This window comes from Chironomus tepperi, unplaced genomic scaffold (assembly GCF_022539635.2).
Source record: "Chironomus tepperi strain 1889 unplaced genomic scaffold, CSIRO-AGI_Ctep_v1 contig_223, whole genome shotgun sequence".
Classification (NCBI taxonomy): domain Eukaryota; kingdom Metazoa; phylum Arthropoda; class Insecta; order Diptera; family Chironomidae; genus Chironomus; species Chironomus tepperi.
The window spans coordinates 1,349,598-1,362,268 of NW_027226345.1; the positions used below are offsets into that span (position 1 = coordinate 1,349,598).

Consider the following 12,671-nt stretch of genomic DNA (forward strand, 5'->3'; position numbering starts at 1 on the left):
CATAAACATGTGTATTTATGCTTGTGTATACCAGTAGATTTATCATCAATTTCCTCTTTTTTCGCCTTCGACGTGGGTTTATTGTGTTTCTCCATTCATTGATTATTTTCTTCTTTTTATTCCCTTCATTCACGGATAGAAACTTAAAGGTATGAATGAAGTTTTCTGAACCTTTAAATTGCCAATTAAAATTTTTCTCTTCTTTTTTCTATCCGAATTTCTACATTTTCATTCTATGCTTCAATTTATCAAATCGCATGTGTGATAGAACCTCACTTGTTTGCTACATCCCGCATGATTCATTGTTTTCTATTTTTATTGTACAATTCTCAAATTCATTTAAATTTATTTTCCGCTTATCACTGATTTGACATCTCGCGATATTTCATTGGGAACATCGATATAAGTAAAATTCAATTTTTTTATGCTTTATATTGATGTAGGAACATAAAAATAACTAAAAATACTACATTTAGCAATTGAATCGCTAATTGGAATGTCAAATTACGTAGAATACGTGTGCTACAATCGAAATATAATATATTTACGAATGCACGCATTTAGATTAAGCCTTACTATCATATCGGCATAACAATTAGCAACAAAATATCATTTCTATACGGCTTCTGCTGATGCATGTATGAGGATGAGTCTCTCGCATAAAACTGTCCTATGTTGACAACAATAACGAATTAATTTTGAGGTTTTTTGTCCAATTTTTATTTCATTTTTAAAACCGCATATATGAAAAATAAATATGAGAAAAATTGTGAAATGAAGAAATCAAAAAAAATTTTTTTTTTGTTGCTGCTACCGCAATTTTTGCGGTTTTAATTCGAGGAAAAATTGCATTCAATAAGTTTAAACAGTTTCACAATATCAACAGTGATATATGCTCATAATATATCATTTTTACTGAAATTAAGTTAAATATATTGTTAATTTATTTAAGTAATTAACTCTTTTTATTTTAGTTTTAAGAGGCTTTGTGCTTTATCAATTTGTCCTCTAGGGGATTACATAAATGTGCAAACGAGTGTGAGCTTTTTAATGAGATAAGCATTAATAGGGATGATCCCTGGTAGTAATATTGTGATTTTTGGAGCTTACTGCTTGCTGAATTAATTATTCCAAATATAAATTGCATGTAGAATTTGAATGAAAATTAAATATTCAAGTTTTCCTTTGGGATTTCTTTAACCTCATTAACGATAAAACGCAAATTTGCCTAGAAGGTGCCGTTTCAACTGATTTCGACCCAATTTTTCGGCAAGAAATACATTTTGTTGCTATGTCTTACTAGCTGACCTAGTCTAAACATCCTAAAAGTCTTCATGTTTGTCAACCATCTTCAAACGAGTCATTTAATTAGAAACATTTATTCCAATATACCACAAAATATTCGGTCAGCATGCGACATTGGCAATAATACACTTGACCTTTAGAAAATTATTCTATTTTTATAAACCACAAAATTTTTCCGATGTGAATCTTTCATAAAGGTCATCTCATGAAATTCAATAAATCAATGCACCTACAAACAATCAATGATGAATCTACAAAATTACGATTATAAAATGTTGACTCATGTCAAATACCGAAAAGAGACAAAAGCAATCTCATTTTACCACTCTTACTTTATTTGTCTTCAATTTGATTAAAACTTTTCTTAAATTTTTCGGTACTTGGTGTAGATCAATAAAAATCAGAAGATGCAATTGCAATTTTTCATTTAAAACTTTTCAATTCTTCAAAAAAACTTTTTTTTCTCATTATTTTGGGTTCATTCAAAGACAAAAAAACAAATGTAAAACGTTGAAATTTGCAAACTTGATTATATTTTTGTGGAATAAAAAACAAATCGACGTCAAGGAACTTTTACGTTTTGTGTATTTAAATTAAACATTACTACAATTGCTGATTATCCCACAAAAGTAAAAAGTTCACTTGAAGCAATTTTGAAATAGAAATGAAAAATCTATTGATTGAATGACTAAGTTGAATTTGGTATGAAACGTGAGGAAATCACGTAAGAACATTTAACGGCTGCAAAGGTAATTGAACTTAGAAAAAGAGGAAAACCTGGAAATTTTTTTTTCGCTATGAGTTGAATTTTAAATTAACTTTTATGCTGGATTCGTGTACGTTCAATCCCATAAAATGAAAGAAATGTGAAGGAAAAACAAAATTTTTTTTATGGCGACTAGATTCAGTCGTTGGGATTAATTAAAATGCGTAACATTTGCTTATGCAAATTATAAAAGAAAAAATTTCAAACGTAAACAAATCCATTGAATATTTTCCGTGTATTTAGGAACTTTTTTGGCTTAAATTTCGTCCATAAAAATTCCAACATACATTCATATCAGATTATAAATTCTCTCATAAAACGTCCGTCATTCACCTTGTGGTGTAACCGTAAAATATCTTGCTGAATCTACAATTTTTCATTTTTTTTGTTTTTCATCTCATTTTTTGCACGTGGACCTTTTGGATAAGTATATGATCGTTGTATATTCGTTGTGTATGTTTAATAGATGAACATAATAAATTGCGATTTCTTTTGCTAACATGTGGCAGATGTTTCGGAAGCAGAACTTTTTTTTATTTCTGTACTTTAATGCTTTTTGATTATGTTTTTTTTGTTATGTTATGGATTATTTCGGAATATTCTTAAATTAACTCAAATTATTGGGCTTTTTTATGTTTAATTTTTGTGAATATTTCAAGATTATTAAATCATTTTTTCTTGATGGGTTATTCACTTGTAACGTTTAAATTTATAGTATAGGGCAGGGGTTGGAGAAGTTCAAAATGTGTGGAGATTTAGTTGGACAAAGGGTTTTGCGAGGTTAAAGCTCTTTTCGGTATATTGTCATTTTGAAGTTTAATCAAAAAAAAAAAAAAATGAAGGGTTTTAAAGCTTGCGTTAGAACTATTTGATAATAATCTAATTAAGCTTCAATTGAATTTACAATATTTAAAAGTAACTCAAATCTTTCACCGTGTGACTGTAAATAAAATTAGAAAATTCTGTCTACTCAATGGCTTTAAATTCTCTTAAAACCCACAAATAACATAGCGTCCGAGCAACACAAATTAAGAAGAGGAGCCTTCTGACGAAGCTTTTAAGGCTTTGTCAAATCTCTTAAATTAGCGTAAAATTGAATTCCCCTAAATTTGCCATCCATATCTGACATTATCCATCTCCCAGTGGCATCTCTATTTGATGCAAATAAAAGAGCTTTACCAGAGCCTTAAAAGCTCCTTTTCGAAGCCTTCTTCATTTATCGCTCGGGTAATGATACCTTCAGTCATTGAAAATCATCCAAACTGCTTCATTTCTCTCATTTATTCAGAACACTCAGGAATAAGGAAGAAAAAAAATTCAATATTCTTCTGGCAAAATGTTTATTTTCTCTCTCTTGTTTTCTTTCAATCTACTCAGTTGCAAAAGCATGGCTTTAAATATTTATTTTGAATTATTTTTCATTTTCAAAGCATGATCAACATCATCATCATCATGATTCACTTTGTTTTAATATTGTAATGCATTATTTTTTTGCGGTGGTTGTGATCTAAAGGAACAAAAAAAACCTGAAAATGTAATGAAAAAAAAAATTCTTCCTGATTGTTTGCTGGTTTTTATTTTGTTATTTACGAATGTAAATTTGAATGGCAATGAAGTAAAAGATGGGAAAAAAACACAAATAAAATTGTGAAAATGAGAGGGAAAGACAAATTTACATTTTAATTGGAAAAAGGTATGAGATGAAGACTTTTATGTTGATTTTTATGAAGTTTTTTGTGTATTCAAATCGTAGTTATTTTGCGGTAATGTACTTTGCTGTTGATTTGTTTTTCATTCACACAGTTTTAATATGCACTTTACATTCTTCTTTGTTCTAACATCAAATGGAGATAAGTTCAATAACATTCCGAATCGATTGATGAATCAACACTAGATTGTGAATATTCGAAAGAAAAAAATTCAATTAAAGTCCATTACACGCTCGAATTTCTCTGCAAAAAGCTTTTTTTTTTCCCCTCTCCTTGACCGTTTGAAAATAAATTGGGTAGAATTGCTTGATATGAACATTTAACTGAAAACTGAATAGCAAAATAGGAATCAAGTAGCATCACTTGAACAGAAATATTACTGGATATCAGACACTTCAATTACAATTTGCTCAATAAAAAGTTTGCGGAGTTTTGAAAACTTTTTTAATCTTTTTGTCAATTTCTCCTTTGAAGCTGAGCTTGGCTTTCAATGAAAAAGTTTAAAGAAGTGAGAAATTTGAGGTTTTATAAAAGAAGAATTTGAGAGTTTTTGAAATTCTTTAAGAAAATTTTGAAAATTTTCAAAAGAATCTTTTCGAAATTTTGAAATAATCTTCAAAAATCAATCCAATAGTTGGTCAAATATTACCCGACAAACTACTAAATTACAAATTTTCACAAAATTATCTCCCCAAACATAAATAGGACATAACAATACATCATTACCTAATTATTTATTAATTTTCAACACAAAAACTATTAATTAGCAGCATCTAAATATAGTTTATGACAACAATGATCTATCGCTGAGTTTTTTTTGTCTATCGGAAACTGCTGGTCCATATATAATGTTTAGCACATGCTGAAATAATTTTTCCACACTATGTGTTGATATATGTGTTTTTCCCGTTTTATGCTTAAAATGGAGAATCTTTAAATATTGATTAAAATGTACAAAAAAAACATTTTTCAAACTAAATTACGTGTTTAACGGGCTTTTTTGTTGATAATTTGCTCAAATTAACCAAAATATATAGCGGAATATTATATTAGTTAAAGTATTGATTTCAAATTAGTCTTTAAATTGGCAATTTTTTGTGATGAAATTGAAACTATTTTGCTAAATATTTGAAGAATTATAGAATAACTGCAGTTTAAATTTCATACTTAATGGCTTTAAGTGTATGAAACTTCAAGTTTAAGTTTTTGTGTGGATGGATGTTCAAGAAACTTTTACTTCTAAGTTCTGATGAATAAACAAAGTAAGATACAGTAAATTCTTTAAGATAGTAAAGACCAAGTAAAGACAAATAATTTTTGTAAAGCTTCATGCAATTTGAGTATTCAAAATCCTATAACAAGATGAGGGATTTTGAACTTAAAATGTTGATTAACCAGAGTTAGGATTTGAACTTTGTTCTGTAAATGTAATTGACTGAAGTTTTGGACGGTTGGGACAATTTTAATGCTTTATATGTAATGTAAAGATTGAGTGACCAACTCCAGCTATAAGTCAAGTCCATGCCCTCATAAAATATTAATTCAATCAGAAATATTGTATAATTTCTTGACTACAGAGACTCAAAACTGAAAAATGCAGACATTTTTAAATTTATCAAAGAGATCGGAATCCTTTAAAGCCTTTTCGTCATCGACGGACCCTAATTTTTTATTCTATCAATCTATCTTTGGGTGGCCATTGTAATCCCTGTCATTTTAAATGACCTGCTTAGTGGTACACCAAGTATGGTAAAGTGTTACACCTGTGCCAAACCATACAACTACCTGAGAAATTCGCTCCTTTAAAAGTTCCATCCATAGATATTCCCAACCATACCCTGTCCTAATAACGCACACCTTAAGATTTCACACTTAAAATCAAGACATTATGATAACACAAGACAATCATCGCTCTACAAAACTATTCACATAAAATGTTAAGGAAATGAGGAAACCAGAGTTAAAAACATTTTCTCTCATCCTTTTTCCGACATTAGTTACATTTTATTGCATTATAACGCTTTAAAATGAAATTGAATTAGGAAACAGAAAATTTTCCGCTTTTTCACATCCTTGATTCAACTTTATGAATTCTAATGCACGTACCGAAGGAGTGAAGTGAACATTTTTTTGTGTACTTGACTCCTCAATGTGAGATGAGTGAAAGGATGAGAATGGAAATTGAATGTAAAAAAGAGAGCAGCAAGAAATAAAAAACTTTTAGAATGAATGAGATGAAGAAGAAGTACAAAAAAATTTTAATTGCAATTCACGAACATGCTGCACGTGATTAATTGATAAAATCACGTTTAATTTGCTTAAAATTCTCATTCAAAAACATTTCATTTCTATTTTTAGCGTGGCAAATGGCTTTCCAGATATGCGAAGTTGCTTGCTCCATCAGAAGCTTCAAATGCTCAACATTTGCATGGAGCGTCGAAATATCCGCGAGGGAAAATTACCGTTTGCGATGCAATTATTAGCACAACAGCATGAGGGCCCATCAAGCTTAGGCAAGACAGATTCAGATGATGAATTCTTTGACTGCGATGATGATCGTGTTGTGGATGAAGAAGGTAAACAGGAGATGAATTATTATATTTTAATGAAAAAATTTATATTTTCTTATATTCAAAGAACATGCACATCAATCTCCATGGAATCCAGTCGGACGCATATCAAAACTCGGCAAAATGCTACTTATCGACTCCGATGAGCCGCTTTATATTCCCGTCACGCAAGATCCAGGTAGATTAACATTTTCATCATCATCGTCGTTACGCAAAAAAACACACAAAAAAATAAATTTTAATAACTTTTTATCTTAACGCAGTGCCAAAGACCGAAGATGAACTTGAGGATGATGCTGAGATGTTACTCAATGTCACAGACAGCGGTTTGAGGGCACAATTGATGAGTGCCTCATTATTATCCGACATGGAAAGTTTTAAGGCTGCAAATCCAATGGGAAAACTTGATGATTTTATTCGTTGGTATAGTCCACGTGATTGGATTGAGGAAGATACAGATGGTAAGTGAATCAAATGTAATTATTTACTTTTTTTGACGTGAAATTCTGAAAGGGTAATAGTTTGAATAAGGGGTTGAGGGTCAGTTTGGGTGTCTATGGTTCTTGTTATGATGCGCTTTGTAAGTTATAGCTGTAAGCTCATCTGTTTTTAATGTAATTGTCCGAGAATGCTAAATAGTAAAGGGCATGTCGCATAGGGAGGCATAACATTTAGACCATAAAGCTTCTAGACAATTCATATTCAATAGAAATGCGCATTCTGCCACCACAATCATAGTCATCCCCAAACCAATTCTCTTTGTGTTCAGTAGATGTCATGAGAATTTTCCTTTTTTTTCTCTCTTTTCCTCTTCATTTATTCAGAACGTGATCCATTCGGTAGGAAAGGACATTTGAGTGATCGAATGATGATACCGGGTAATACATGGCAAACAGTTTGGCAAACAGCAAAGCCCGTTCCAGCTCGTCGTCAAAAGAGATTATTTGATGATACAAAAGAAGCGGAAAAAGTTTTACATTTTCTTGAGTCACAGACTTTAGGAAGTATTGGGCAATTAACAGTCGCACCACTATTCCATTCCTCATTGATTAAAATACAAAAAGAATCTGAAAATGTCAAGGATTTCATTCCAAACTATAAGGAGATGGAGGATAAATTAAAACAAAATTGCTGCACATTGTCACGTGAAAAATGGACAACATCCAAGAGTATGTCAAAGAAGAAATGGGAAATGGTTATAAATGACATTTCAGAAATGGAATTATCAATCAATCAAGCAAGAAGTATTTTGAAGAAATTATATCCTGACAAAACCGAATTCAATGATGACGTAAGTTGCCGACAGAGTGGCACAACAGGTATCTGTGACAGGCCAAAACCGTACAAATTCCTGACAATGTGTATTTTTTTGTATGAAAAACCATACAAATTACCAATAACTTGTACGAGTTTTGCCTGTCACAGGTACCTGTTTAGCAACTCTGCCTACCAAATTAATTGTTTTCATATAATTTATTCATCGATTATCATCGATTTTGATTGAAATAGGATAAAAAATTGCTCAATTCATTAATGAAATGTTACGATACGGAGCTCGGTGAGGGGGCAAAAAATGACATTGGTGTACGCGTGTTGTACATGTTTAATTTGGCAAGAGCAACACAAAATGAGCAACGTGTTGAAGATCATTCATGGGTAAGTTTGACTCAATTGACTCTATGGCCATAAATGATGGGCCTAAAGAAGAATTGTTAATAATAATCATTATTATTTTAAACATTTTCGCAGACATTGCCTGATCCCATCGAGAAGCAATTTACACTTCGATTATCTGGTAATACTGTGAATCAGGGAATGGGCGGACCGCAATTTTTACGAGCAATTTTATCATCAAATGAATTTCGATTGTGTGGAGCATTCAGCCAAAATACCACATTCTCATATTCCATATAAACCGCTTTTATTTAATGCACAATATGCTTTATACTTTTTTTTATTATTTTTGCTCATTTTGCATTTCAATTGATGGACAGTCATGATTGCAAAATGATTAATTAAACGATATTGATCGTGAATAAAGCTTGACATTAATGAATTTTTATAAGAAAATAATGGACATGATAATTATAAAAATGATATGAAAAATAATAATGAGAACATACAATGCAGAATCATGTAAGCAGAGTAAGTTAAAAATTGATTAAGTGACTGTGCAAATAAAATATGCAAAGTAAGTGTTTGAACACTTATTTAGCTGTTGATAATCAATCAACATTTTATGTTTACTATAACAGTTATAGTTCAGGGATTGAGGAGTTGGGATGATGGAAAGTAGAGGATGGTTAGGTGGTCAGGTAGTGACTAGGTGGCTAATATGATTTAACTTGATGCTATGATATATTTAAAGGACTTATTACGTCTCCTTTTTGATCCACATCCGTAACAAGGTCTTCATTGTTTAAAGCGTAACCAAATCACAACCTCTGATGACCCCATTTCCTCCCCCTGCTTCACGAATATCGTTTCATAATATGCGAACGGTTCCTTAGTCATGGTTGCACAACAATGTGATTTTACTAGAATCTATCAAGCAAAAATGAGTATTTTAAGTTCAAAGAGAGAGAATCGAGCCTCTCAATCTGTCATCTATCCGATTCCATCCCTGACTCCTAATTCAAATACCATGTTAAATCATCTGAACATGATGAACATTTTAATATTCCTGATGAGTATGCTAAATTTATGTTCGAGAAATGCAGCAAATCGATGATTATTTAATAAGACTTGCTATTATGTCGTACCTACTATCACTAAGGCTGTTCTTTATTTCTAAATTATGTAACATTACATCAATTTTTATGACATGATTTGTAGTACTTTCATCCATCATTTACTGATTACCTAAACATGTTTTATATTTTACACAAAAACCTTTTAAGCTGTTACAAAAATTAACATGATAGTCGTTTGACAGCAAATGATCTGCCTTTCGACCATGATACAGTTATTATTATTTGGGATGAAAAATTCATAAAAAAATAAAATAAATAATTAAAAATTTAAATGTTCAATAATTGAACATCAATCAACATGTCCTGAACTCTATAAACATAACATATTAATGCTAAGTATAGCTGTTATAACCTTTAATCCTTTCCATATTGCGCCAATATTGAATAATAATAAATTTTCATCACGAAATTAAATTTATAATTTGAATTTTTGGAAGTAGAAGACTCTAATTACGCAATTTTATTTTGACTGGCACATTTATCATCATAAACAACATGTGTACGCAGGGACGTAGCCAGTTGGGGGCCATTAGGGGCACGGGTTTTCCCGAAAATTGAAAAACCGTTCATTTTGTAACGTATTTATTATTTTTAAATTTTTTGTTTGCTTTTTTTAAAAAAATTCAAAAAAAAAAAACTGTCGGGCCGGGTGCGGTCCCCCTTTCTGGCTACGCCCCTGGTATGCAACATATATACAATTCATATAAAATAAAGGAAAGACTCAATACTAGAGAAGAATCTGTTTTTTTTTCACTTTTTTTCAATTAAAAAGTATTTTTTTGTTGTAGCATGCATAAAGACCCGAGAGGTGAGAGGCGACTAAATTGTGTTTTTGTTTGCAAAAAGATTCCCACAACAACAGTTGGATATTTTTAATAATAACAAACAGTTTTATGTCCATGGCAGGTAATGTGTTATGTAGATATTATGTGTCAAGTGTCTTTTATCCGTTCAGTCACGATGCAAGAAATAAGACATACAAAAGAGATCTCATTTGTAACTTCATGAATAGATAATGAGGCATGAAGAGTCTTCAATCATTAAAAAGTGATGACCGAGAGATGAAGATATAGTTTTGCCCTATTGTAAGCAGAATAGCATCTTGAAGTGGGCAAGTAAAGAGGTAAAGAAGTCCACAGTAATGTAATGATGACGAAATATAAGCCATGACATGATATCTGCCTGTTATGTTGACTTGTTACTTTGTGTCTTGCTAAAATGCGTCTTGGAATGTGACAGACACAAATAAATGAAAATAAATATAATAAGCATGAAAAAGGGAATGAAAGAGACACAAAAAGCGCTAATAGCCAACGACCTCAATTTTCGCTACTCTGAGATTTTCCATAAAGTTTGCGTACTCGAGGGTATAATGAATGCAGAGAATTATTATTGAATATTTGCGGTCAATGAGATTTGTTGTATAATTTTTGTCATTTGTTTGTCAAAGGTGTGGATCAATGTTGTTGGTTTAGTCCTATCTGATTATTATGGACGTAGTCAGTAGGAGATGGATCCGATAAGGTCAAGATCGCTGCCTCGAAAGGTCAAAGCTTTGTTTCGAGTTATCAAACCCACCTCGAAAATTTTGAGGTTATGTCACTGCTGACTACATTTGAAATAATACAAATTCTGCTTCATAAGTCAAGCAGGTAGTCAAGTTGCTAGGATCTCATGGAGCCCTTCATGCTCGGTTTCATACAATTCGATACGGTTTACATGGCCTTACATCCACCAAATCCCTCGCCATGCTTGACGAGCCCCCACAGCAACATACGTCTACATTAAATTAATTTATCATTTATGATCGCCATAGTCGTGGCACAATCAAGAATAAATAAGAAACAGACATTAAGTATTCGCACTCATTTTAATTTTGATGCCATTTTTGCACCTTTCAGATTATTATTATGAATTTAAAGGGCCCAAGTGGAGTGTCGCACTTAAAGCTATTAAAAACTCATTATTACCTCATCATCATGCATTTTTGAATATTATTTTTTTATGAATAAATAAAGAGATAAAAGATGAAAATGAGATGCTGGGAAAAAATATTGGACATGAGAGAAATAGTCAAGGTAGAAATTGCGGAATGAGGTATAGTTTATATAGGATTAAAGTTGAGCTGACAATTATTTGTCAATTTGTATTTTTGTGAGAGACATCATAATAATGAAGAAATTGTGAAATTCAATGTTGGATGTCTGTATGGACCACTTGACTCGAATGGCGCAAGTCAGTTGATTGATCTGAAATGCGACATCAGACCGGCATGATCATGGCATGGTGTTGGAGTCATATCGAATTCGACACCAAGTCAGAGTCACGCCAAGCTGGAATTGATCCAAAATTCGGCAACAGACCGGCTTGACTCTGGCGTGCTTTCAGATCTAAACCGAATCCGACACTAATTCAGAGGCCGGACTGGGACCAGATTTCTGATCGGTTAACCGAATTGTGGACCCAAGAACTCATGGATACATGCTGTCGATGAGATGCACTTGATAGTAATCCACTTGACATCGGTAATTAACAATCGGTTGCCAGTGATACAGCCAGCTTCAGCCTCAAACTGAGAGAAGCTACGGATCACAATTGATCATCAATACGGCCAGCAAAGTAAGTAAGTAGCCGACTTGCGCTCTTCGTGAGATTTTGCAACATTCCTACATGCCAATTAAATCACAAATTGTCAATTCCAACAAATTATTCCCTTTTGCTTAATGAATCGCCAAGTTTAATCTTAAAAAAATTCGATTTCAAAACCTTTAATGAATTGCAGTAGATTAATTACTTTGCGAAATTTCATAATAACGAATACCTTTTAAACATTAAACATAAATGCGCACACCTGATGGAAAAATGCCTGAAATTCTTACATAAATTATATTCAACAGACTGATTGACGATGGAATTCCTTTAAAAAAATGAATTTGCGGATAAAATTGACTTTTTTTATATCTTCTCGCATTTCTCTTCACATTTCACATTCGAATGTTAATGTTTATATTTGCAACTTAATAAAACTTTTTTTTGGGTGCGTTTATTGTCGGATTGAGGTATGACAACTAAATAAGAAAACAAGTTTATCTTTTGTGTAAATCTCAATGTAACGTTAATTGCCTTTTCCCTTTTTTTCTCCTTCTTTAAATATTTTTCTTTCGTGCCAAATTAAGTGCGCGTTGGACGCGGTCAGTGGGGCTTTTATGTGACTGAGATTGCGAAATTGAGATGGAGAGTTTCTGCCTTTTGGAATGATGCTTAATTAAAAATTTTAACTTGCTTTCCAGATTTTGAATATTGAATGTTTAACGGACTTTATAAATTTGAAAATTTAACGAACTTTTGAAATTTGAATATTTAAAGCATTTTAAAAACTTGATATTTAATTGAAGTTTTTGCAAATTTAACGCACTTTTGAAATTTGAAAATTTAACGAACTTTTTGAATTTTGAAAATTTAACGGACTTTTAAAATTTGAAATTTTTAACGAACTCTAGAAATTTTTCCAATTTTTTTTTAAAGAACTGAAAGCTTAAAATTTTGAAATTTAAATCTATTCATTCAG

General features: G+C 31.6%; 2 protein-coding genes across 3 annotated transcripts in view; one reads left to right on the top strand and one right to left on the bottom strand.

The window, feature by feature from the left end:
• Rab3GAP1 (RAB3 GTPase activating protein subunit 1) overlaps nt 1-9,517 on the top strand; it is a 50,052-nt gene extending 40,535 nt beyond the window's left edge. The window contains exons 3-8 of the mRNA XM_070640992.1: nt 6,139-6,356; nt 6,418-6,528; nt 6,614-6,811; nt 7,175-7,641; nt 7,860-8,006; nt 8,100-9,517. Of these exons, the coding sequence (XP_070497093.1) occupies nt 6,139-6,356; nt 6,418-6,528; nt 6,614-6,811; nt 7,175-7,641; nt 7,860-8,006; nt 8,100-8,264 (1,306 nt within the window). The 3' untranslated portion in view covers nt 8,265-9,517. The remainder of the gene's footprint in view (nt 1-6,138; nt 6,357-6,417; nt 6,529-6,613; nt 6,812-7,174; nt 7,642-7,859; nt 8,007-8,099) is intronic.
• haf (leucine-rich repeat and fibronectin type-III domain-containing protein hattifattener) overlaps nt 1-12,671 on the bottom strand; it is a 97,684-nt gene that overhangs the window by 29,869 nt on the left and 55,144 nt on the right. The gene's annotated exons all lie outside the window — the stretch shown is intronic.